Raw genomic sequence first — 27,732 nt, 5'->3', positions numbered from 1 at the left:
ACAGTTTCCATTCATTCACGTTCACGATCCAAGTGCCTCTGGTGGCCATTTCATAAAGACTTGTTATCGGCGCGACGGCGCGGACGACGCAAAAACACTAGGCCAATCGGATTTCGGATTTTTTGCAGAAATTGACGTACGTTACGTCAACGTGAGGTAGCTTCTATTGTTGTTTAGTGTAGTTAATTTCGACGCCAAAAGAGAAGACTGTATCCCTTTCAAAATCTATTAGTGTGATTAGATTCTAGAAAGTGCGAAACAGTGTTTCGACTAGTTTTCAGTCACTCGAGATTTAATTTTTATAGAAGCACAATGAGCGAAATCGGGGAAGAGAAGTCTCAGGAGCGCGTGTATGGGGGCTGCGAGGGGCCCGACGCCATGTACGTCAAGTTAATATCGTCAGATGGCCACGAGTTCATCGTAAAACGCGAACATGCTTTGACTTCAGGAACCATCAAGGCCATGTTGAGTGGACCCGGTCAGTTCGCAGAAAACGAAGCTAACGAAGTGAATTTTAGAGAAATTCCGTAAGTTTCAAGCATTTAATGTCGTTCCTGGCACTAATCTGTTCGTTTAGGTCCCACGTGCTTCAGAAAGTTTGTATGTATTTCACGTACAAAGTCCGTTACACCAACAGTTCGACTGAGATTCCAGAGTTCCCAATCGCTCCAGAAATAGCGTTGGAATTATTAATGGCCGCAAATTTCCTAGATTGTTAAATGCACTGTAAAGTTACACCAAAACATGCAAAACTTTTTCATTTCATTTAGGTTAATTTAAGCAATGCATTGATGATACTTTTTTTGTGATCTTACAGTTAGATGGATAAATAAATAAGACTCAAACATTATACTTCTGTACATTTATTAAGTTTGTCATGCTAGAAACAGTTTTTTACGTTACGGTTACTAAAATTGTATTATCACAGAATAAGTGAACACCACTCTCTCCTACTTACAACTAAAAGACACCCGTAAAAATAAACATACCAAATAAACATTTTCTTTCATAAATTCGGTTTATAATTTATATTCGAAAACCTTAAAAAGTAATTACAACGGGTTAAGTTTTGGAAGCTTTACATAATACTATTTTATTTTTTTAATAATAATGATTATTAAAAAGTATAAAACCCACCATTTTGTTTTAAATATTCCCATCACAGTCTTTTAAAAATTTAGTTTCTTTAATAAAAATCGACATCAAGATCACTTAACAATATGATTAAAACCAGACATCATAATAGAAATTACAACAAATCAAGAGTGAACTTGGTCCGATTATCAATAACAATAGTCTTTCTAAAAACAATATGTAACTCAACAAAATGAAAAACAAATAATTATAAACACAATTTATCCACCAAATTGTTATTAAACTTATGCTACCTAAAAGCATTGACGATATTGTTTAATTGGTCGAGAATTTTCTGTAGTCGTTTCCTTTCCTGTTCTGTTAGAAATAAAGTCGAATGCAGCTCCCTCTGACGCCGCTCGAGGTACTTCACCTCGAACTGCTTCATTATCACTTCTTCTTTCAGAGAGGTGCATCGTTTCGACAATGCCTCAATCTCCCCTTCACGTTCTGAAATCTCAAAATGTAAAAAGAAAAACGACAGAAAACAGTGAAAATCACCTTTGGAAAATGCCTGATACGACTCCATGATCTCCTGAATCCCCGGCCACTGCTTCACTTTTGTTTTTTCCACCTCTTCAGATTTGATGTCGTCGATTTTAAACTCGTTCTGGATGACTCTGTTGTTCTTGGGGTGCTCCAGCAGAACCATCGTCAGAGGTACGTAGTTGTATTCGATATTCTTCGAATTGTTTAGTGGGTCTTCCTGTTTAATCGTCGAGATTGTTTGCCCATACTGGTGGACTATGGGAATTTTGAAGGTGATATCGGTACAGTTATTGTTGTTCGTTTCGATTAGGCCGTTCGGTTTTAGCTTGTTGACGGCTTTATGCTTCTTGTACGCTTTAATGGTGTATTTCGTCAAAGCCGACTCACAGTTTCTCCGTATTCGTTCTTCAACGATCTTCATCCAAGTCTTTTCCAGTTCTGCAACACAAGCGACGATGACGTCTGGAGAATCGAAATGAGCGAGAGTATCATCTCACCTTGTCTTGTTTGGACAGGAACGTTTCGCAGTCCCAAAATCTGCAAAAAATTGCTCTTCATCCTGTAATCCGGCAGGCTATTCAGTACAGACGGCGACTGCAAAGGCACTGGTAGATTCAACGGGACGAGGCGCTCCTCGCCCGCGTCAACACTGACATTCCATGCTGGTTGCCATTTTCGCCTTTCCAGTTTCTCCAGTTCGACATCTGAAAGCAGACAGGGAGAATCAGACGCGACTGTCACCGTCCCCACTTACAGTTCTTCTTGGTGTGGGTCGTCAAGCCGAACATTTCCAAAAACTTGACTTTCTCCGGCCGCAGGTCGAGCTTGGAGGGCGGTCCCGATTTGATCCACAAATCGACATCCACGCTCTCGCTCTCGCACTCCGAACTGGACATTGAACTGGAACTGGAGTTGTCGGAGTAGCCGAAAACCGACACTCCGAAATCTACGGTCACTTTACTGTTGTTGTCGCTGATTACCTTCGGTTCTTTCGGCTTGATCAGGCGCTTCTGTCGGCGCATTTTCCTCCTGATTGTGGCCACGTCGATTTTGCTCAACTTCTGGCGCTTCACCGGAGGCGCTTGGAAGTTCAGGTTCGGTATGTTCAGCACGGTGAACGGGGTTTCGATTGGTGGTTTTTGACAGGTGGCGCTGTCGACGCCCTCTGTCGGACTGATGGTGTTGCACAGCTTGTTGATCGGTTTGAGCGTCAGCGACGCGTTCTTATTGGAATCGGTCGACTTCTCTGCCAAATCCGTGGAATGTGTTTCGAAACAGTCTGTTTTACGTAATTCGTTCTGACTAGTACTATGAGGTGCGCTTATATAATTATTATTAATCGTAGGAACAAACGTATTTGGTAGGATCTGTTTATGGCATTCTTTCGGTTCGATCGGTAAATTCGGGGATGGTACCGGCAACTGTGGACTGTGCGTCTGTTGGTTGACGCTGTTGTTGACCGGTGTGCTCGCGTGTTTAACCTCGGAACTCATGTCTGAATAAGCACTGTCGAAAAATCTGCTCTCCTTCGCTTCCTCCTTGCTCTTCTTCTCCTCCTTCTGTGCGCTCTCCGTCGCGTTCTCCGTTTTTATCTTCGTCCCGTTCTTCAGTGGCGATTCAGAGGGATCCTTCGACTGTTTGGGTATGGCCAAGTCTTTCACGATGTAGTCGATGTTGTAAGGTGACGGTTTACACTTTGTTTGTTGTTCTTGATTGTTCGGTTTTATTACATTTTTGTTATTACACGGTAGGGGGACAGTTTGAGGTAAAGTTGGTTCAGTTTGCGTGTTAAATTGATAAAGTTGATTCGGTGCTATGGTAGGCTTCCTGGCTGAAACAAAGACAACAAAATATGCCAATACAATACGGCCGACTCAATACTCTTTTATCCACCACCGTCTCGCTCTACACTCAGAGTGACAAAAATACTCGTGAGTGTAAAGTTCACTTGCACCCTTTAAGTCATCACGACGGTGCTGCTTTTAGTGGCAAGTGAAACCATGACACGATTGAAAGGTTGATGTTAATTTTAAATTAATACATTATGGATGTGCGGTCAGAAACAAAAATTAATTAACTGTTAAACGATACATAATAGAAATTAAAACACACATTTTAAGGCAAAAGCTAGTGAGGTGTATATTTAGTAACAGTTAAAATAAGCGGCGACTTTAACACACATGTTTGAAATATTTATTGTTAAAAATACTAATTTGCATTATTCTGCAACAATGAAAGAGAAATTAGAAGGGTAACGAAAAATTAATATATTTAGTAAAAGTTGGAAAGAAATATGGTACCCCATACTGTGCAAATTTGCAAATAAACTCTGTTGTCAAAATTTAGCAAATCTTCATGTAAAATATGACAAATGTTACTTCCCATTTTCTCATTGCAACTTGTAAATTTTAATAAATATGTATAAAATAAAATCTTCGATTAGTGGTTAATTGATTACTAAATGCAAAACATTTAAAAAATTTAAAATATCGATCAAATAAAAAAAAATCAAGCTCAATACTCGATGAACAGACTTTGTTGTTTTTCAATTTTTCAAATCAAGTTGATGGAAGGTTGTTTTGAATTAGATACATATTAAGAAATTTTTTTATAGTCTTCGCTTATTTTAAAAATCAGTAAATAAAATCATTTAAAAAACCAATTAGAAAAACAAATTACTTCAATTATTTTCTTCAACAGATTAAGTAATTAGTGCTCCAGGAATATGCAATAAAAACTTACGAAAATTAATGAATTCTCCCATATTAATTATTAATATGGAGTGTTTGTTGAATGTTCTTTAATTCATTTAAAATCGTTGCACGACTGTTGTTTCCAGTTAATGGAAAAATTCAAGGTTTTTAAGAAATTTTTAGGGGAAATAGGGAGGGCATACTAAACTGTAAAAAAGTTTTTATTTTTCTTATTCAATCAAGACTCCACCAGAAATAACAGGACCTTACCAGGGGAATAACATTAAACATCTTTCATATTCCAGTGATGACGATGACACCATAACAGAATGCTTTACATTAAACAAATTTTCCAATAAATTTCTTCTAACGTTGTAGGAAGAATATTTAGTGTTTTGTTGCTTTCCCAAGTTCTGTAACAATGAACAGTTCACCAGTTATGATTAAATAAACTTTTTTCATGTTTCGTTGGTGCTTGGTATTTTTAAACCGAAAAGTTTCAAAAATAATACAATTTTTTCTATTTGGTCAATATTGTTGGAACATTTTCTGAAGTAAAAAGTTATAAAAAAGTTTATTAAGTCCAAACCGGAACAATTTAATCATCGGTACTGAATGTATAAAAATTTTGTCAGGTTTGTAGCATTTTTTTTTAAATTTGACATTAAACGATTTAAGGGAAACTGCCAAAAAATCTTTTCCATATTTCATTCTGGTCGTTTCACGCATTTTCCGCAACCGAAATAAATTCTGCAAATGCTACAAGAAATAGTGATGAGCTACGATTGAACATATTTTTTTTGTGACTCGTTATTAATTATTTAATCTGTTGAGAAAAGGAGAAATAATTTTTTGGGGCAGTTTAAAAGAGGTTGGTGCAAATAAAAACTAAAAACCCAATAAAATCCACAAATTACCGAAAAGTAAATAATCTTGGGGTAGGGCTAGGACAGTTCACAAACCACAAGCATAGATCAGGCATTTTCTCCTTTGTCGCGAATCCCCTCACCTGCGCTTGAAGCAGTCGGCCGATCATCCGTCACTGTTTTGGTCACATCACTTGAAGAATTCGAATTAACCACACTAGTACTAGTTACGGGAGTCGGCGCCACACTTATCTTAGGCACTGTACTCAACTTCGGAGTTGGCGCTTTCGGTACTTGACTAGATAACTGCCCCATACTCGTATTGTTAATCAGGGGGCCCGACGGCTGGATGATCGGCGATTGTCTCTGTTGCTGACTTAAATTTAGCGAATAACCGGTACTAGAATGTAGATTCGTGTGGGGAGAATGTCGTTGTAACGATGGACTTGAACGCGGAACGGGATAGTTGTGCGATAAAGAACTAGGAGTTAAAAAACCTGCACTCAGAGGTGATTGACGGGTTGTCGAGGTCAGACTAAGGGGAGTTGACGGCAACATGGATCCGGAATGTAAAATCGGAAGCATCATCGGGGATTGAGCCGAGAGATGTGACGGAGTCATGTGGGGAGATATCCGGGCCTGTTGAGCTTTCTCACGGTCGCGCTGGGCCCGCTCTTTCTCCCTCTGCTCGCGTTCGCGCTGCTGCTGCAACAGCTCGCGATGTTCTAGCATCTCTCGTTCGGTGTGATCGTCTTTGCGGACCGCCGCCAACCGCTGGCGATGTTCCTCTTCTAATTTTAACCTAAAATATACAACAGTTTCTTTGCAAACGTCTACGGTCACGAAGCAACATTTTCCACTAATTCGCAAATCGTTGTGGAAAGGAGAAATAACTTAAATCCCAGTCAGATTTAATACAGACCCAAATATACATTTCAATTTATAGCGACAAACATTTACGACCACATCCTCTTAGTATTCCTGGCCATTCACATAAAATAAATTTCAACAATTTTTGTGGTTCAATCAGGTTGAAAATATTATTCCTGGCGGATTTTATTACCCCGCTTACAATTAAAAACTACACATTTGCTGCCCTTACTTTTTTTAATTTTAGTTATGGGTATTTTTGTAAAAAATAACAGTAACAATTAATCTTTTCATGCGAAGCTCCTGAGATTATAGCGCATATACGATAGTGGTTTTTTACCCCCGACAAAAATGAAAAACTGCTGTTGCTGCTGTTTTTTTCGTTTAAGAATTGTCCAGTGAAGTTTCTTTTTAGATAAAAATGGATGAAACCAAGATTTCACTAGTAATACGTGGCTTTTATGGTTAAAAATAATATTTAATATGTAAAATTTCTCTTCAAGCCAGAAAAGCGTATTAATCATTGATGCAACAGACGCTGCTTTGACAGGGTCGCGCCAAAAGGATGCGCGAGGTGCGCCACTATTTTCGCTAAATACGAAAAAATTGCAATTAAAAAAAAATTAAACTCAGCACAAGCAACATTTAAAGAGTGAGGTCACCCCCACAACATCGAGATTTTTTTGTTTTCGGTTATACGGGGTGTCTCAAAATTTGTGAATTCCGAATTCAGAGCGTGGTAGAGAAGGACCAAGTGGAGCTCGAAAAATACTTAGGAAAAAAAATTAGCTCTTCCTGAAGAAGATATAAGCACTTTCATTTTGTTCAATACATAGCAGTCTTCATATCCACAGTGACAAAATACTATTCTAGCTCTTTTAAGAAAAATTACAAAAATTTATGATTTTTTTACTCCAAAGTAAAGCTATTCTTCAAAAAATTGTTTTACGTTATTTTCCACAATCATCTACACCATAAATAACAATAAACACTGAACTTTTTAGCCTGTATTTGAAGAAAACGCACTTCAAAGAGTGTACCTTCAGACCAATGTATCTTTGAGGGGGGAGCCCCGATTTTTTTTTTTAATTTCCATATTTGGACTACTGAAGTGATCCCCTACAACGCTCTGAATTCGGAATTCGCGAATTTTGAGACACTCTGTATCTTGAAGACTAAAAGAGAGCGAAAAATCCCCATGGCAAAGATTTGTTTTTTCATGTTCCACAAGAATAAAGTAAGGGTATGTAAAGGGCATATTACAAACAAAAAAAGAGATTAATGGTAGTAAAGCTGTCAGTTGTTTTTATAAGTTTGAGGTTATATACAGCGTCAATGTGTAGTGCATTGTTGTAAGTTTTACTAGTTTGCAACATGTTACGTTCATTTTGATAGGTCCGCATGTCAGGCACTTCAGCGACGGAAATTAAACGGTGTGTCCAACGTTAAAAAATAAATCATGGCCTCCCATTATGTCAAGACAACGTGAATGGTGTTTACATAATGCAAAGTTTGGACAGTAAAAAATGAGGGCACGTTCCAAAAACTATTAGCGTACTGTCAAGAAGCAAATCGCAATCAGTTTGGTTGCTTTTGTTGGAACAAGGTTTTTTTTGTTTCAAAAATGTGCACGAAGGCGTTTTGTCATTTGTTTTTTTAGTTTGTTGATATCAGAATTACTTTCGTTTATGAAAGCAACCCCCATTTTCTTATTGAAGAATTTTTGTGGTAATTTCGGCGTTAAATTTGAATCTTACTGTTACCCTGCTCCACTTTTAAACATCAACATCTCAGAAACCAGCAGATCAGAATTTGATAATTTAAAAGACATGGAGATAACATTGCGCGGAAACAGAGAGGCGGAACAATTAAAATTATCGAAAATATGTAGTTTGTTTAAAAAAAGTAAAATGACTCTGTTCTGTTCTTTTCGAAAAGCTCAACTGGAGAGAAAATACATATTTCCAATATTCCAAACCTATTCCTTAGTGATTATTTAAATCGTTTCATAATAATTTGAGTTTCCATATGTTTAAAATAATTTGGAAGGCAGAGGCACAGGGCAGCAAAATTATTTTTTGCACAAGGGCATCTTGAGGTGACATTCGAAATATGGACTCTGAAGAGCAAAGTCAATATTGAATTAACGATGCTTCAGCATTTGGTCAAAAATTAAATTCTACTCTCATTCATATTTGGTGATATGTATTTTAATGTGCGAAGTATTGGGTGATTCAAAATGATTGTGGATAAATATGGCAACCATGTACGAAAATGTATGTGGCAACTGTGTGGGTGGGCTGGAGTTGACATATGTATGACATTTCATATGCGTGCATTTGATTTTTTATTTTTCACTTTAGTATAATTGCATGATAACTCCTAGGATACGAAATACGTAAACATGTCCATAACAACCGGGGAATAATACAGGGCGTAATAAGAATAAGCGGGCATAATGAATTCATAACGCCCTCATCAATTCAAAATTGCAAAGATGCTGATTTTTTTTTTTTTAAGAACATGTATAGTGAAAAATAAAATCTTGTATGCACCACGGCGTCACCGAATGATTACGCCCATCGAACGATATCCATCTCTCGGGCTAATCGGGGTAATCATCGTTGTAACGCCCTTGGTGCATAAATAGCTATTTTATACCATTGTACATTGACTTAACAATTTTCAAAATTGCGCCACTATGAACTGTCAAAGAAATGTCATCTCTATCCTACGTGCAGAGTTGCCACACACATTTCCGTACATTGTTGCCATATATCCACAATCATTTTGAATCATCCAATAGCAGAGATGATGAAAATCTATCAAAAATAATTATTACCGTCGCTAAAGAATGGACTATGCGACATAATGAACCATGGATACCACAAGACAATGATCCCAAACAATGCAGTCTATTGGAATGGCCTTCTCGATCTTCGGACACAAATCCGATCGAAAATTTAAAATAAATAACGCTTAAGCAGCAAAGTCGCCACATGTATGGCAATCACACAATATAAACGCAGATTCGTACAATTAATACTTTCGTATCAAAAGAATCTTTTCTAGGACACTTTAGCATCGTCACATCAAATGTACTGGTAGCTTAAGTGGTCGAGAAGTGAAATTGCTTGACTTTCCCCGCTTTTTGTTTCAATGTCAGGGACAATAAATGATAAATCATCCTCGTATACTGTTTGAAGCTAAATGATACTCCATTATTCAAAATATTCAGCATGAATTTGTCTTGAATACTGGTTTGATTCGATTCATCCTCTTATTATATTTTTTTGGAGATGTTGAAATGATACAAATGAAGTAAATTACAAAGTAACTATTGACAAATAATGAAAGGAGACTGAAGTGGGTGAACAGCTCGTTAACAAGAACATTCTGCATGAAAAACTGAAAAATTGGTATTATATTAATTTGGATAACACCCTTAAAAAACCCAAGAGGGCAAAAAATAAACGACTTCGTATCCGTTTTTTTAATTTTATTAAAATAACAGGACTACAAATCATGAAGAGTAATATTTGTTCGACAATATATGGCTCTGAATAAGGGGTTGTAACTAATTTTATCACAAATCAATTGACAGTTACTTTAATCACAAATAAAAAAAAAATAACCGAGAAAGAAGTGAAACGGTTACACAACGAAGTTGCTCTTAGCCATTAAGATTCTACATAAACTCTGTTGTTCATTATCGTAAATTAAACTTCTACATTATCGGTATTACTACGTACAGTGTTTTCACCATTACAGCCTACGTAAATGCACTTTATGTAACACTTTTCACAGAGTGCAGCAACTGAGAATGGGGTAAAATTTTAATAATGAAAATAATGTAGGTACTAAATGTGACGAAATAATATTAAAAAATATCAATATATCTGAAAACATTTATCTATTGATGCGAAAATGAAGATAAGTGGACACAAATCATCGTTAAAATGACGTCCACTTTAAGTGCTCTTTTTAAATCACAAATAATAATGCTTCTGTTTGACATCTATGTAACACTGGACACAAATGGGGCCCAAATTTTCATCAACATTAAAATATTCCTTCTGTGAGAATCAAGAACGTTCTTACACAACAATCTCAGGTGAAAATGTCTTAGTAATTGTTTATTATTTGCCAAAAATATTTCAGATAAGTTCAGCTGCTTGCTACAAAGATATAGAACCTGAATCATAATTGCTTTAAAAATACAGTGAGTCACATCATTCGCGATAACGATTGAAATTGCCATATATGGCCAAGAAAATGGAATCTTTTAAAGAAAAAAGTTGAAGTTACTGAACACAGAAACAATATAAAAAAAAAGTGTTCAGCAAGGGCATTTTTATTTGGGTCTGCACTAAACCTACTTCAGTCTCTGGTGTCATTTTCCCAATTTGCCGTCCCGAGACTACATTAACTTGTCATACCTTTCGTGGATGTACAGAGGCATGCTAGCCCCCGGTAGCATATAAGGTAAATACGCCGGTCCTAGAGGCGGCCAGGGCGGCCTCAACAGCCCCATTCTTTCGTAATACAGTTGTTCATCCAAGAGCGGAATCGACGGGTAACCGTACGGCGGATACCCCGGAACTTCTAAACCCACAGGAACCGAAGGAATTCTCTCCTCGGGACGGTACGGTTGAAAGCCACTCCGTCCTAAGTCGGTTAGAGAGGACTGCGGATATCTGTCGGTAGAATTTCCCACCGACATTCTGGTTTCCGGCGGTCGTATGGACGAGGTGGCGTACAGGGGTAGTTCACTCGACACTTTTGACTTTTCGGGAGCTGGAACGCTGGCTTTAAGCAGAAAACGACTGTCAGCAAAAAGATTTTGCCAAATCTCCTCCCACATACCGGACTCCCTGCGTAGCGGCTCTGGAGCCGATGGAGTCGTTGATGGGTGTTCGCTGCCAGGAACTGATTGTTGGGCTAAATTACGCAATGCCGCTGCGAAGGAATGGGAACTTTGGGACTGCGTTCCCGGACCAGGACCTGGGACTGCGTGTCCTGTTGTTACTCTCGGTTTTGCGCTCCCGTTCGTTGAAACTACTACTTTTGGGCTATTTGGTACTGAAACGTAATGACCATCGTCAACAAAAAAAAAAAAAAATTATTAACCTTTTAAGAACAGAAACACAAATATTTTTTTAGTCATTTTTGTTATAAACATTAATCTACATCAAAAACGGAAACATTTAGAAACAGATATTTTTTAATATAAACGTAGAACACTTATACTTACACATTTGGACAAACAACAGTGAAAAACAACCGATATCAGATTTATTACAGGAAATTTATCTTTCACAGGAGAATAAGAAGGCGACAATCACATTTACCGGCGCTTTATGGCGACAATGACGAATATTTCGGAAAAAAATGGATATTAAGAACATCAAACGCTTAACTTAATGTATTAACAGTAGATCAAATGATAGGGTAAAGTTACATCCAGCCCGAACAAACAACAGGATTAATTTACAAAAATTGTTTTTCAGTTTTGTAAACACCGATAATATTACATGGATCAGTGTTGCTCACAATTTAGTAAGAAATTAATTCGCCCCGTATTTTTTTATTTACACTTCATTATAAAAATTTGAAATTGGGGAAATTTGTTAAAATAGAAAAATACCTTAAGACAGGAAAATAACAAAAAGAATCGTTAATGTTTTCTCCTCGCAAAGAGATCGTCCGTTTTATTTTTGTACTTGTTAACCAAGTTCTTGTCTTTTTGTTTTACTTTGTACAAATCAATGAGTGATATTGTTTTTTATATTTTGTGCTAAAAACGAACTGTTTTTATCAAAGTTTCACCAAGTTCAGCAAAATCAATAAAGAACCCGATCGCAGTAGCCTTTGAACTTCTTTCCGTATGTCTTTGATGGAAAAATATTTGACAAGTTGTCAGTTCGATAAAACCTGCACAAAATAATTCATTCATTTTCTAATTTCACGTTATTTCAAAATTATGATTCCAAAAGGATGAATCGTTAAGAATTTTTTAGAAAAAAAAATTGATGAAACCGTGGAACTGACAAATTGTCAAATATTTTTCGATTAAAGACATGCGGTAAAAGTTCTGCGAAAGTTCTTTTTTGATCTCTCTGTATATAAACGTAAAATATGTTTAAAAACGTAGTTTTAAAAAATTGGGGTATTTTTTTAACGATAAAATAATGTGGAAATATCATTCGCGGTCAAACATCTGTCAATACAACAAATAAAAAAGTTTATTTATGCATATGCGCAAAACCTTTTGAAAAGCACGCAATTATCTAAAATTATTCCGATGGGTAATTACCAATAACTGATAACCCCGGTGCTAAGAACGTGTGAACATGTATTTGGGGGAAAAATGAACCGAACGACCTTGACAGGCATTATCGAGACCCTTCGGGTCTCGACATTTGAACTGATCCCATAAAATACAATCGATCCCTGTTATTAAATTCAATTCAAAACCTGCCATTTAACAGACATAACAGCGAGAAATCAAGAAATGGAGGAAAAAAATTAATTGGAGAAAAATCTCGATGAAATAATCGTCGAGGGAAGATTAATTCCTCAAGCTTGTTATCTTCTAAAAGGGAACGCCGCGTTTCCGCACCGATCAACTCGGCACTCGACCGAGCAGAAACCGTCCCTCTGAGGGTAGCAGAATATAACCAGAAAGCAAAGCAACACAGAAACCAATGAATATTTGATATCGTGTGTTGGATAGCTTTATGAATAGGAAACTTTCGCCCTGCAATCCGATCCGATACTGGCCTAAGACAAAAAATTACTCGGCAAATTTTCCCCCTCGTCGCACGGGCATTTTTCGAAAGGGTGAAATTTTCACAGAAATTAATTCTTGTCGGTCGCATATTTCAAGCATAATTAAAAGCGGGGTTGGTCCCCGAAGCAATCTTACCTCCCGCATCCGGGTAATAATAAGGGTGCGGATGTTGTAAATTAGGGAGATAGTGCGAATGTTTAAAATCCATATTATCAAGTCTACATTAAGAAAAAAATCTGCACACCTCACACAATCGCTAGTCGATTACATGGCGAAATAAAAAAAAATCCACGCGCGCATCTTCAATCACATCATCCCCTGGCTGCGAAAAAAAATCCCGACACCCCTTAATTACCAATTTGCACTCTCACACATCCGGAGCCATCCTACATCGTTCGTCCTGTGGCCCGATTTAAAAACAATAACAAAAACGCGATGACGTCACAACGGCGACAACAATAACAAAATTATACGGGGAGCGAGCGAGAGGGAGTATCTTAGCGCGATATTTTTGGGCGTGTGATACCGCAAAAAGGCGTTTATTGACAAGCGCGACCCCTACTAGTCTGCGATACTTGATTTCAACCCGCCGGCAAGAGCAGACTGGGGGTGGAAGTGGCGGTGGCGGAAGCCCCTAGTCTTTGTGGCCCCTCCGCGCCCCGCACGACCCCTGACGAAGCGGCGCATGTGTTCCGTCCGTCGATCTGTTAACGCGACGTCTTTATTTACTTCCTGTTGGGTTGGCGTCTAGGCCAGATTATGCACAACACACACAACGCACGCGAAAATTTCCTCCATTTTTTAACACCGCTCTTGCAGAATTCACGCCCGGGAAACGAAAAAATCCCGGCCAAATTGGCGAGAAAATTGAACTGATGTCGGGATTAGGGAGTGAAAGATTGATCCGAACAGAAATTTATTCCAAAAAAGGAACGGAACGCGAAACAAGAAAATTGGATCTAATTGAATTTTTAAATGGGGCTTGCAGGATCTAATAATCATTTATTTTTCTCGTATACACGATCCTAAAATGACGAATGCAATTACACATTAAAAATTACACAATTTTTTTTCCAAGCGAACAAGTGCGTTTATATCACAATTTAGATAAATAATCTAGACATGGTTCAAAATAACGATTTTTAATTGTCAATAAGGAGTTTAAAATGCCCGGACGTGCATGTTTATAGAAAATACAATTAAAAAATAGCGCAAACCACATGGCGACGATCCAGCGTCGAGGCAATTTAGAACCTTTTTGAAGTTCCATTGAACCAACGTTAAATGTTTTAAATTATTTATTTGGAGCGGCGCTGACAAACATCCCGCTCGGTCGCTTTATTGCACTCATTTTAAACCGGGAGATTTATAATTAAAATTTTGCGCAAGTCTACCTTTCAGGATTTCTCAGCGTACAAAATATTTTGTACATTACAATAAAAGTAACAACAGCTTCCCCAAACATTCCTTAAAAATGGTCAGATATTTTTGAAGTGAAAACCTCTAGGCGCACCACATACATTTTATTTTGTCTTACTTTTTAAATAAAAAATACGATCCAACTGAACATTTTGAGCGTTCTTGAAATATTTTTCAAACCTACACATACAGTGTGTGGCTGGGAAATTGCTATTCGAGAATTATTACAAACTTTGTTTTCTTCACGCTGGACTGAAGTATTGACAGAAAAGACACGATAACCGAAGGTAAATTTAAAACCGGTTAGATTTTTAAAACGCACCTAAATTAGTACTTTATCATTATCATTAATTATGTTGATGACGGTAAATACCATCATTAATTAATTGTTGCACCAAGGACAAGCATATGTGTCCTTGATACAAACAAATTAATCAAATCGAGTTTACGTGTTCAGACATAACAAAAAAACTCCAAGGACTTCGTACAATGTTTGACAAGAGTTTTGTATGCTTAAAAGTTGCCAACACGAAAAATCTTACGAAATGAATTGAATCAAAAGTATAAATTATGATAAGAATAATGAGTTAAAAGATTGGAAAGATGGACTACAAAGGCTCTCAGTTGAACCACACGAAGGATTTGTTACTGCAGAGTAGAACATTTAAAGGAAGCCATCACCAACCACACTGCAACTGCTCTAAGAAGATTAATTACAACGGAAAGTGTTACAGTTACGTTATGTCAAATGATGTATTTTAATGAGAATAGATCAACTATCCGCATCAACAACCAATTAGCGATCGAACTATGCGCTTCAAAGCAGGTGCTACGATAAAATTTCATTGTATGTTGAACATTCGCCGATTTTGATGTCAAATATAATGTAATAAAAATGATAAATCCCCCGTTTGGTAAAGAATTCCCTTGAGCACCATTGAGTGTATGTATAAAGATATAGTTCCGATATTTCTAATTCATGAGTTCATGACTTGAAATTTGCGACTAAATAAAAAAATACAAAAGACAGGAATATATTTTTAAACGAAAAAAAATCATATTGTAAAATGCGCTTCTTGAAGTGGCGATTTGCAAAACTTACCTTATGTACCCCAAAACCAGACTTCTTGATAGAAATAGAATTCAACATTACTGTCGACTGAATATGGTGAATAATATGGTAAAAACTGGAACTCTTTTTTAAACCAAATGAAAAGCTTTACTTTTTAATAAAGGAAATTATTCAATATTTAGCGTTACTACAAAAACTCTAAATTTCTCTTACAAAATAAATTCCTTTTTTAATCAGCTTGAATGTTGAAAAAAAATCCTTATTGTTCAAAAACATCCGTTAACAAATTTTTCGGCTAATAAACTAGAACAATCATTACAACGTGAAACACTGGTGTCGTAGAAATACAAGTAACGAATGACCTCCATTGTTTAAAAATTATTCTACTAATCAATTTTTAAAGTAATTCAAAAGCAATTATTTGCTCTCAACGACTTAAAAAGTCACATATTTGCACAAAACTTAAATAAAATATTAATAGCATAGTGCGATAAAAATTAATTAGCGAACTGTTCGTAACCGTGTCAACGTGAAAAAAGTGGTTCTAGTCCATGTTCATAAAAAAATATTTACTTAAACCTCTGACAAAGAAGGCTGCAGTGCTAATGATTTTTTTTTTTGTTTTGTCTATGCTGCGGGAACTCCTTGTTATTCGTTTAGTTTCATTTCTAATTTATATTATAAACGCCAATGAAAGTATTTACAATTACCATTAGAACCAATTCGTAAATTCGATTATCGCCGGTGGTGCTATGATTATTCCAATAATTTACAACAAGTGAAAAAGAACGACCAAATGTAATGAAAAATACACACATTCATAAACAACACTAGCACAAAAATATTGAATGTCAAAAAAAAAAGAAACATTGCAAATATTTGACATCGACGTAAAGGTGTTGTATTATTTACGACCAATCAAAATATCTATAAATAGGTACTTTTGTTTTAAACATGCTACAATAAAAGTGTATGTCACTAATGACAAATCTCGTAGTCATGCCACAAATATTGTATCACAGTTATGGTGCGATTCGTGATCGTTAACAAAATGTTACCTTCAGATTTAATGATTTTATCGCAAACGTCATTTCTGAACACTTGAATCAATTTTCCACGAGTGAATTCGAGAAAACTAGTATCATCGTGTCATTATTAAAGCAACTCACCACTTGGTTCCGATTTTGAGCCAGATTTTCTTTCTATTAGCTTAGGCGAACAATTCTTTTTTGATGGCTTCGCTAAAAAAGTTGGAGGAACCTGAAAGCAACAAAAGTTTTACCAAATTACACTACTTTCGCAACTAAAACTTACAACTTTATCACTTCTTTGTCCGCTCGGCAGTCTTGCGATTGTGGCTTCGGGACTATCTTCGGGAGGAGGAGGCTGCGTTATCCAATTGTATTGCCTCTTGTCCAACGGTAATCCCCACCTTTCATACTCCAAACTTTGAGTTCTTAACGTTTCATAACAATCTAAACAGACAACCGCGTAATCGCCATTTTCTAACAACAAAGAGTGTTCCGGTTGGGGGTGAAACCTCAGAAAAGGAAAATCCTGCAGAAAATCACGGTTAGTGAAGCTTCTTGTCGGAGTACAATGTTTTTTTGCCTTAATTAATAGGGCCCTAACTCGTTTCCTATAAGTCGTAATTCCACAGACGTAGCAACAGTAGTCGTGAGTATTGTATTCTCTTTTGTCGGCAGAGGGCGCAGACAAGCCTTGAGCCTCGTACCGCCTCCACTGACTCACTAAACTGTGGTAACAGAACGTGCAGACTAGAGCTGAGCCATCTTCGCGAAGCTGTTCGGTATTTGGAGGACTAACTCGTTGGAGAAGATATGGAAAGTAAGGAGCATTTCTCCCTACAAAGAGCAACTTTACTTTTAGACAAAATTACACCGGCATCAATGAGTTACCTTGTGGACGCCCGTAGACGACTCTAGCTAAAGTAAACTCTGAATGCAATCCGCAGACGAAGCAATAAATACTGCTCCCTCCCGGATTACTTGCTATTGTCCTTTCACTATTTGTACTTGGAGGTGTTGGGATTCCTCTATCACCGTTCGATGAAGAAGGATCAGGCATTGGAATTTCGTACCTAAAAATAATCACACTAGATTATCCGTTTGGACGTACAATGCAAAAACAGTACCTTCTTCTCTCTAAAGGTACTCTTTCGTTTTCATAAGTTTCCCACTGTTGAGCTAAGTGATTGACGCATCTGGTACAGCTTAGCACTCGTCCGTGTGAGTCCATACAACTGTTTTCCGACGTTCTGGCCACGTTTCGGAGACAAGGAAAGTGCATGGCGTGCGAATTCATTCCTTCGGGTGAAGTGCTTATCCATTCCATTTGCGTCCGAGGAAAGAGGCCGGTACAAATGTAACATCTGTAACTCTGAGTCAAAGGTTGGCCGTTGATGTCTGGAGCAGGTGAAGTGGTTCTCGACGCCATATTCGCCTGTAATTGTATTAAAAAACGAAATTATTGGAGCCGAAAAAATTTTCCAGTATATTAACGGTCAAGTAACTCTTAACAGCTCCAATGTCTACAGCGCACCAGAGTTTTTTGCAGCGTACCTCTTGACATTTTCTTATTTGGAAATCGGCCGTCAATTCCTCAATAATGACAATGAAAGATGAAATAAAGCTGACCGAAACGAGAAAAAAACGTAGACCTTCGATTCAACGGTTAGAGTTAAGAATTCATTTGTCATGCCAACGAACTATGAAATTTTATTGTTGTCGTGAAATCGAGTTAAGAGTTTATTTCCGCGGGCCAAGCCACTCTTGGAATATTACAGCTGCTCTTCCCGAGTTTAAAATAAAAATAAAAAAAGAAGGAAGTTTTGGAGCGGTCTAATTAAATTCTGATGTTCTTTTCGGTGGTTGTCTTGCGAGTGCTAGCTAGGAAAATCGCAAGATCCAGCAAGAAGTACCTCAATAGAACAACGTATGCTCTGTACTTCTGTTTTGGCCTTTATAAGATGAGAAATACTGACTTTCCACGCACTTCTGGAAATGAACTTTGAATCTACAGCTAATCACCTCTGTTTTCACTCAACCAACAATGATGACAAAACATTTCATCCTATCTAAATTTGGACAAAATTTATTGAAAATATTATTCAATTTCTAGTTTTTAAAAATAATTTTCGCTGTTGAAATGATGTTACCAATAAGATCAAGAAACAGACTTGAACCATCACACTCAATTTGCAGCTAAAGAATGACCTCAGCCTCATGCAAAAAAATTGAAAACCAAGGTTTTTGGTTAGGCAGGGATCAAGTCGTAAATATAATGATTGTTGAATAGCATGATTATAGTGTATGTGTCGTAAACTTGATTAAATTACCGATATCAACCAATTAAGTACATAATTGGCAATCAGATTTCTTAACTTTGCACATTAATAAACATCATTTGACAGTAATTTTCTACATCTCCGCGTTGGTAATTGTTTTTTTTAATTCGATTTTTTAAATACCGAGGGGTATCCGATTATCCTCTTGCCTCATTCCAGCCGTTCAAAAGTACTCAAAAAAGTGACCACTTTTTTGTAGAGCTTAAAAAATCAATTTACAATAATTTCGGACAGACTTTTCCGTTTATTGCGATTTTTCATTTTCGGATGTATTGATGTCTTCCAAAACTGTTTTAAACTTTGTAACTTCCTCGTTGTCGCAACATTATGAATTAACGGTTTAATTTAAGCGAAAGGAGAGGTAAAAGGTTGATTTAACGTCGATTTATTATTCATACATTGTGACTGGGCGATTAAATAAACGTGGGTTCGTATAATAAACACAATCTACTGCCAAAGTGTAACATCTTTTATTTTTTCATTTCAAAGGCAATAAAATGGCGATCGATTTGAAAGTTGGTGTGCAATTTGGGCGCACGTGCCACCGTTAAATAATAAAACAACACGCCGTTAATTACTTTTTAAATAGAAACAACTGGATTTTTCAATGTTACATTTTATCTTGTGTTTACTCTATAAATATGATATAATAATCAGCTTTGTTTACTAATTTTAGACGGAAAGTAGACACATTTATTTTAAATAACAAGAACCTTATATTTTATTTACCTTCATTAACTGCCGACTTTCCAACGCGGCTTGTTTCTTCTTGCTGGTGATAATAGCGGGATTGATGTCGTACGGCTTATATCTAATGTCAGAACCGGCACTGTTTGCTGGCGATTTAACAGTACTAGGCCTCGACGAAGTACTATTGTGGTACTGCACGTCAGTCACAGACACGTGATTATTCACGATAGCACTAGGATCACCACCGAACACTTGATGTTTCTGGGGTATGGCCTTGTAGCAGATGTAACACACCTGGATCATCCCCTGCGGACTGATCGGGCTCGCTCCGGGGGGCGCCTTCACGTTCTGAATAAACGGATAATACTTTTCCTTTTCGGCATTCGGACAACAATACAGCAAGCGTATACTGCTGGAAGGATATTCCAAGGCACAAGTATAACAGATAAAAGTCGTAGTGTCCAAAGTGGACGACTGTCGCTTCCTCAGAGTGTAGTTCCGCTCGTTGTGCGGCACCCCCTGCGTCTGGAACGCCTGCCATTGTTTTATGAGGTGCTTCTGGCAGTCGGTGCAGGCCTGGACTCGGCCCGTCGAGTCGATGGGCCGCGACCTGCTCGGCCGGGGGTGTTCGATCAGGCTGGGAAAAAACGGCTGCACGGGGGAGTCGGGAAGCTGCTTGGCGGCGATCACTTCGAGGCTGCCGCGGGGGAAGCCGTCCCCGCACACGTAGCACACCTCCGTCGTCGAGTTCTTATCCGGCATGCTCAGGTCGAGGATGTCCGTCCCCGTCGACGAGTTGGAGTTTTGATTGTGGAAAACCGGAAGCGACTGGAGCGAGGGCTGCGAGTGAGTCAAGTCCAGGGCTCCTTCCGGGATCATCTCGGAGTGCTCGCGTTCCTCACTCACGATCTGGAATTGCAAAAACGAAAAGTGAATGTAAAGAGGTGCGACCAACGTCGGCTTGTCGTTACATCACTGCGAACCCACGGATTCGAACGAACGTTGCGATTGTCGGTGCGGCATTGAAACGTACTAATTGCGGCCAAACACCAAACACAAATAACGAAAATGTCGGATTTTTGTGATTGAAACCGATTAAATCGATACCGTCACTCGCATAACACTTGTGCGTTTCGAGTGTCCCCATTCAAGACTCATTACCAAGTAAATCAAATGATAAACAGCCGACAACCGCACAACCGTGCTACGGCCATCAAACAGATTTGGTTACATAAAAAGCTCGACAAACATTATTGTTTTCGCATCCAGTTAGTACAAAAAAAGTAATCTTGTGATACGTCAGTAAATTCTTCTTGGGTAAATACACCGACTCTACACCAAAAACACGGTTGACTCGTCAATAATCGCCGACGAAAATCACTAAAGTAAACGGCGACTAAATCTGGAACAAAACTGTAAATCGATTGTTTATTATTGTTGTCGAAATTACGTTGTTTTTCAAAACAAAAAAACCTCCTCCCCCTTCTGATTAAATCAGTCGGTAAAACTGTGTACTATTTCAATAATCAATAACTTGTCCACTTTAGATTCATGCCGTAGATATAGGTTGTTTTCGTACATTTTGAACGATTTCTAGGAATTATAACAATAAATAACTTTTTCACCTTTGCACCTGAAATTGAGACTGGAAAATTCTGCGAACGGACAAGATAATGAAAATTGTCAAGTGGAGTTTTAATCTCGACAATCAATCAAAATCTATTCGTGACATCAATTTAAATTACTTCAAATCAAGATAATTTCTAGAGATAAAATTCACACTTAAAATGGAATAACAACAAATTTCGATTCAACAAAAAGTCATCGTTGCCTTATCAACACTTTATAGCAATTACTTATTAAAAAATATTATCAACAGGATGAAGGCCGTCTATCTCGCAATCAAAATTGCTTTTGCCTGTAAATAGGGACGCACAAAATACCGATGCCGTACGAATTAATCCGAATAATTAGACACGTCCAGTACCTACGTTCAGCGTTGTTACCTTGGGAACGAGCAAATCTTGATACATCAAACGGTTTCATCTTCGCTTCGGATGATATATTTCTGTTTTGCACAAAACGTGAACAACCTGTGTCTGAGGCACGTAATGTACTCACTTTGAAGTATGGAAAGAACGTGTAATGCACGAACTCAACCACCACCACTCGTCAACAAATAATGTACATCGACAACGTCACCAGATAACAATTGTAAATCGTCAGCTCGGTCCTCTCGAGTCGTTCTAAATTTTGAAAAAATGCCACGAGTCGTTCTACTTTACGGAAAAAATCCGACAATCCGGCGATGCTCATTAAAATGTATTTATGCACCACGCAAAGGAATCTGCTAATAAAGCGATTGTGTAATTAATTTTTTCAAATACCTCCAAACTTTTTTTGAATACTAATGCCGATAAGAACCGTCAGAGAAGTCGCGATCCTTGTTGCACACCATTAATACGCTCACTTCCAGGTTTTGCGAGATTGGCTTAACACCTCGCCGGATTAAATTTTTTAAATTGTTTCATCGTCTCTCAAAATACCGGAAAATTTTCGATTCAAACGCTCATCACAAAATAATGATAATTTTATTGTTCAGTTCGTTCCGCAGTACCGAATTTTCCTGTGTGTTTCACTACGATATTTTGAAAAAACTGATGCTTCCAGATTGTTCGATTGATTTTTGTGGTTCGACGTTTTGTGATGCAACAAAATGTACTATTTACTAAGGAAAATTATGAAGCACGCACAATTATTTTTACAATGTAATCAATGAAAACTGCGATTTAAAAATAGTAGAGATAACCTAAACGATTAAGTACCTGAATCCTGTTCTATCCAGATAAGGTAGCATTAGGCAAACACAGTCACCTTAAAAAGCAATTCATTACAACTAATAACCGTATTTAGTGGAAAGTCAACATTTACAGACGGTAAATAACACCTTAAATTATAGCATGATTAGTTCTAAGAAAATGGACTAAACGTCATGTCGAGTACATCAAGACGCATTTCAAATAATTCGCTTCCAATAATAAACCGTAACCGATAATGCTATCACTAAAAAAAATTAGATGCATTAAAGAAATTACCTGTGGAGGCCTTGGCGATATTTCTACTTTAATATCGTCCCTTCGACTCGGGGGTCTAACGTTACTTCCCACGCTATTCTCATTATTTAAACCTAGAACTTGCGCAGCATATTCCCCTTGCACGCCCATATCGGCCCCCGTGTACGGTCCATTATCGACTCTTTTTAACCAATAGAGCCTTTCTGAATGAGGCCGAGCAGATAATTCGTAAGCTTCCCATTGTTGGATGAGTAAGGTGTAACACAGGTAACAAGCGGAAACGGCGAGATCGCTCTTTGGAACGTAGCCTGCTGGTGGTGCATGTGATGTCAGAAATGGAAAATGGGGTTCCTTCGGCTTGTTCGGTATCGGATGTACGTTTAACCAGTACGATTGAGAGTGATTTTTATTTCCACAAACGAAACATATCTCGGGAACGTCAGAAGTCGCTTTTAACGGTTGAAGATCTGTGGGCGGAGGCTCTTTCTTCACTTGAATTTTGTCCATTGTTTGCATTGGGAACCTAGAAAAACAGAACAGCTATTTAAACCAGACTGGCCAGTTATACACGTGAAGCTAAACATCAAACGTGTGAATCTAATATTGGACTTGAAATTTGATTCATCAATACGTTTCCAATGAGGGCAGCAGTACAGACTTCGACGATTGCCTCGAGTCTGCATGAAGGTAGTTAAACGCCCACGTCTCTTCTGTTCGAGGTGGAGGGCTAATAACAAAATATTTAACATTTTTGTAAGGCTTTTATTAATAGACGAGTCGTTCTTAGCGAATTGTCAACCGACTGGTTAATAAATAACAGACGATGACCTTTGCTTGTTATTATATAAAGAAAATAAGAGGTCAATAGGAGATGCAAAATATACGCAATATTGTTGATCATCAAATAGAAGAAAAAAACTGCTAATAGTTTGACATTATGAACTGCCGATAATTGGCTCGGTCATGTGTATATTTATTGACTCGAGATTTCAGGAAAGAGTTTCGACCAATAATACCACAAATCGGTATCTTCTCAAATCAAATTAATTGATTGGTTGGCAAGATGACAAGCGTCCTCTTCCCTCCGCTTCTCCGACCGAAAATTTTTATTTATTTTGAAGGAAATGGTATTTATTTTACGGTCGATATTTATCTTTCAAATTCGCACTGGGATGAAAATCACTGTGCGGCTTTTAAAAATGTCCTTACTGTTGTGAAAATCGGCTGCAACTCTATTCGGTATGTTGACGCATGTAGAAGTCAACAAATTAGATATTTTATTAACACAGATAAATGTACTTATTTACATAATTTTCTAACGACAAAGATCAAAAGAATGTGATATTGTCTTCGGAGTGGGTGCTTCCACCACCCACACCGAATGTCCAACAATTAATAATTCATCGGGCGATTTCAAAAGTCATCTATTCGTGACACATGACAATTTCCATCTTCGGAAAGCCGTAATTTTTCGCAACTTGCAGAAAACGTCTTGAAATATTAATTTGGTATTATTACAATCTACTCGCGATGCGTTTATCACTTAATTTTCGATTTACGAATTCGGTTTAGTAGGTTTGATTGCGATTATATCTTCTCAAAGATGTAAATAGAGTATGTAGAACTTGTGTCAAAAGTCACAGATCAAACACATAAATTTAACCTCCCACTAAATGTTTTAACCACAAATGTTGTATCAACATTAAAAAAAATTCCTCAAAGGTATCAACATTTTATTACGTGCGTTATCACGATCCACGTGGCACTCCTGAAATTTAACAAAAATCCACACAATCAAACATTATTGTTAACATCCGCTTACCAACAATCACGTGACGATTTTTTTATTGTTACATTTGATGTCTATGGTGTGTAGGAGTTTTGAAGTTCGTCCGATAACTCTCGTTTCAATTAATTACTGCCTGGCACGATAACGAAATTAAAAAGTAATTAATTATTGATTTATTTTTCGGATTCACAAAAAAAAAAAAGTTTAATTTGACGGCATCAGCATGAACGTGCGTGACTAATTAAACGCAATAACAAAAAAAAAAAAAACTCATCTTAATCTTTCCATTCGTTTATTTGAATTTCTTGCTGTTTTTTTCGATACAATAGTGTACTGCCAGAGCGAAACTAATTAAGCGATCACCAATGCGGTAAAATCAGTCAGAAATCCTTCCATTTTGGTCGCAAAACATCCCACTGGTTTCTCGGTGCAAACAAAAAATTGAATTGAACTTTTGCAAATTTGTCAACAATTCCTCTCCTAAAAGTTAAAAATCTACAATAATGCTTAGGCTTAATACCGGTGTTCAGATCACGCCGCACAATTGATTTTATCGATTAATAAAAATTCTAACATTTCGTGATCATCTCCGTAAGTCATGTTAAATCCGTCATAAAGTGTTTACCTCTAATTCTTTTAAGTGCACTTGGAAGTCTGATATCATTACCATAAGTCATGGAATCTTATCGTTTTCAAATAAAAATGTTACTTATCATCATTCATCTTCATACAGAGTAGAATTGGTTCCCGACCACATCTGAACCATTCCTATTTGGTTATCTTGAAGTGCAGTGTAGATCCAAGCCCAATAAATCAACTAACTAATACCATAATACTCGTACATTAGAAAAGTTTTTTATAATCTTATAAAATTTCGAAATAATCTAAAAAAATTTGTAAGGTCAAAGTTGTCATTTAAAATTTACACTTTTGCAGTTTCAATTCAAATCTGGACAGTTAATTTGGAGAAACACTGTACCAAAAACAGTGAGCATTGTTTATTTGGTTCACTTTTTCAAAGTCAAGCATAACTCAACACCCAAAATAAATTCATCAAAATGTAAACGCAAGCATTGCAAGTTGAAATTGTGATCATAACAGTTATAATAATTTGTTATAAATTCAACCAAAATATTTTACCTTGACACGATGAAATAATAATCGATTGACGCGATGGTCACAAATGTTCACTTTTTTAGGCTTCAGAATAAGATAATGAAATTATAAAACGCCAATCCAGCGTAAAAGAAAGTAGCATACAATACATTTCTCGATTTGTCAACGCTACAATGTAGATTATTCTTTATACATTAAAAGCATCATTATCAAAATAATTTCATGTATCAAAACTATCTAATCAGCGACTGTCCAGCTTCAGTGTTTTGTGCAAAAAAATCACAATTATTTAGTACATTTCCAGTTTAGAGCAGGCGAGAAACCTTTCAATTTCAATGTACTTTTTTCAATAACAATGGAAAAAATAGGTACTAAATTCCACAGAAACAGGTAGTACGTAGTATTAAAGGAGTAAGTTAAGATAGGATCCACTGATCTAAATGATGTCGATTGTAAAAACAGATGACTTTATAAGTCAATTCGAAACTTGATGTGATTATTGATAAAATGTGAGTAATATATCAAAGATCAACTGATAGCTATCATTACATTAATGACACAATTTTTTTGTGTAAATAAAATCTTCTTCACTCTTTCTCAAACATTTACTTTGTAAAACTACAATAATTTGTTTAACCCTCAGTTGCAAATATAACCAAATAAAAAAAATCCAACAGTAGGTAACCGTTAAAACTTCGATTTCGTCATTATAAACTTAATTATTACTCCTACAGCGTAAATCAAACTCGCTGGCCAAAAATGTCTACAGTTCTTGGAACCAAATCCGACGTTCGCCCGACAACTGCCCAATGGAAGGAGGAAAGAGCGACAAAACGCATAAAGATTGATTGAAAAAACACTCTTGGGCAGGGTCTATTCCTGCTTGCATAAAGTACGGAGTGGTTTTCATTTTTAAATTTCGACGACCGGTTTGTTCCGTACTTTCCACATTTCCCAGTCCCACAGATGCCTCGGGAGTATTTTCCACAAATTATATTTAATTGAATAAATAAAGCAACAAACTGGGAATTCTAGTATTTATTCAACAAACACGATCCTTTTGAACCGGGACGTACTTCTAATATGAGAAGTAAAGACGCCCTTGAGGATGCTGCAAGTGCGAGAGCTGTTTTCCATGGAGGAATGACGTTTCTATTTTTGTTGTACATTTGGGAATATTCCCATTAAATGGTTTGTTATCTAAATAAGTTTTATCGTCCGTATTTGTTTAGGTTTGGTGATTTTGTAACGATTTTGGTGGTTTTCAATGGCAAATTTTCTAGTTACACTTTCGATTGAGTGAAATGTTTCGGTACGCACGTATTACAATGAATCAGACGCATTATTTTTGAGCCAAATAGAAAAAAGGAGGTCAGAAATGTACCGGTGTATTTGTAATTAAATCCCTGGAAAGTGTCGCTGGGTAGCGAACAGCTGTTGAAGAGAACGTTCGATAATGGGCCGGTTTTAGGGACGGAACAGCCGCAACTGGGGTCTCCCTTGTTTTATAACAATGCCATTGCGAAGCTGGCTTTCGAAAAGTTAATTTTGTGCAATAGAGAAACTGAAATCAAGTGTCGAAATAGCTGCGCCATACACCATGTACGCACGTACGGCATTACAAGGTGTGTTCTGCGGGACTTTTTCGCCGAACTTACGTGCTTCTGGAGGCTTCCTCGACTTCGTCCAACTGTTAAAATTACACTGAATTCGTCAACTTGTGCACAAAAACATTGGAGAGTTCTTATCTTTGGACTATGCTATACACTTAAAATTACATTGCACTTATTAACTCTGATTATGCACATATTTACACACGATTTTATACACGAAACTAACGTCAAATTCTAATGATTTTAATTCCGTCTTGGGTTCACTTAAAAACCTTAAATGTACAGTGGAAACATCGTTTTAAACGTTCATATTCGCACTTACTTACAAGAGGTGGCCATCTTGAAAAATTTTCCAACAATGCAACGCGGCGCTGCCAACACACAAAAATTTTGGATTACAGCTGAAAACCCTACATTTGTTATTCAAATTCAAAATTTCAAAATTTAAATTTATTACAAAACAAAACATATTATTTCGCCATGAACATAATTATAGCTGCATACAAAAATATTTTCCAATATTATTAATACTGATTATTAGAAAATGGCATTTGCACTGACTGAACACTTATAAACAACAGGCACAGCTAACATTATAGCTATCGCAAAACAACGATTCTTGGAAGTTAGAAAACAAAAAGATGCCTTATTCGCGAATAGTAGGAGCACTTGTGCACCGTTTAAAAATATGTAATAGATAAAATAATATACCATATTACGGAGTGATTTTTAAAAAAATATACAAAA

At 37.0% G+C, this 27,732-nt stretch overlaps 2 protein-coding genes and 1 long non-coding RNA gene across 9 annotated transcripts; 2 read left to right on the top strand and 1 right to left on the bottom strand.

Moving 5' to 3' along the window:
• The first annotated feature begins 83 nt into the window (after positions 1-83).
• EloC (elongin C) lies at positions 84-850 on the top strand. The gene is made up of 3 exons (XM_069038472.1): positions 84-251; positions 306-527; positions 578-850. The coding sequence occupies exons 2-3, from the start codon at positions 313-315 to the stop codon at positions 717-719; spliced, it is 357 nt and encodes a 118-aa protein (XP_068894573.1). The 5' UTR covers positions 84-251; positions 306-312; the 3' UTR covers positions 720-850.
• px (plexus) lies at positions 848-27,352 on the bottom strand. 7 transcript variants are annotated; one of them, XM_069038453.1, is made up of 15 exons: positions 27,031-27,352; positions 22,489-22,990; positions 19,433-20,302; positions 17,492-17,799; positions 17,256-17,437; positions 16,948-17,201; positions 16,651-16,893; positions 16,506-16,596; positions 10,919-11,134; positions 10,492-10,861; positions 5,326-5,984; positions 2,378-3,454; positions 2,121-2,327; positions 1,636-2,061; positions 848-1,584 (listed from the first exon to the last, which is right to left on the bottom strand). In XM_069038453.1, the coding sequence occupies exons 2-15, from the start codon at positions 22,981-22,983 to the stop codon at positions 1,385-1,387; spliced, it is 5,598 nt and encodes a 1,865-aa protein (XP_068894554.1). In that variant the 5' UTR covers positions 22,984-22,990; positions 27,031-27,352; the 3' UTR covers positions 848-1,384. The 7 variants fall into 7 exon arrangements, with proteins under 7 accessions (XP_068894554.1, XP_068894553.1, XP_068894555.1 ...); XM_069038452.1 differs by having other exon boundaries at positions 10,919-11,157; positions 16,508-16,596; XM_069038454.1 differs by having other exon boundaries at positions 5,680-5,984; positions 10,919-11,157; positions 16,508-16,596.
• Positions 25,906-26,401, top strand: LOC138123686 (uncharacterized). Its single transcript, XR_011156883.1, has 2 exons — positions 25,906-26,048; positions 26,107-26,401. It is a non-coding gene; the product is annotated as an uncharacterized lncRNA (long non-coding RNA).
• Positions 27,353-27,732: the final 380 nt, after the last annotated feature.

Source organism: Tenebrio molitor, chromosome 2, assembly GCF_963966145.1.
Source record: "Tenebrio molitor chromosome 2, icTenMoli1.1, whole genome shotgun sequence".
Taxonomy (NCBI): domain Eukaryota; kingdom Metazoa; phylum Arthropoda; class Insecta; order Coleoptera; family Tenebrionidae; genus Tenebrio; species Tenebrio molitor.
Note: the sequence above shows the minus strand (reverse complement) of the source record. Positions and strands in the feature narration are given on the sequence as shown.

What these genes read in the sequence shown, in the direction of transcription:
- px (XM_069038452.1), bottom strand. Translation starts at nt 22,983, where the DNA reads ATGCAAACAATGGACAAAATTCAAGTGAAGAAAGAGCCTCCGCCCACA. An exon ending in TTAGGGCCCTATTAATTAAG is followed by an intron (nt 16,894 to 16,947) that starts GCAAAAAAACAT and finishes GATTTTCTGCAG; the next exon opens with GATTTTCCTTTTCTGAGGTT. An exon ending in GCCGCTACGCAGGGAGTCCG is followed by an intron (nt 10,862 to 10,918) that starts GTATGTGGGAGG and finishes TTCTGCTTAAAG; the next exon opens with CCAGCGTTCCAGCTCCCGAA.
- EloC (XM_069038472.1), top strand. Translation starts at nt 313, where the DNA reads ATGAGCGAAATCGGGGAAGAGAAGTCTCAGGAGCGCGTGTATGGGGGC. An exon ending in GTGAATTTTAGAGAAATTCC is followed by an intron (nt 528 to 577) that starts GTAAGTTTCAAG and finishes CTGTTCGTTTAG; the next exon opens with GTCCCACGTGCTTCAGAAAG.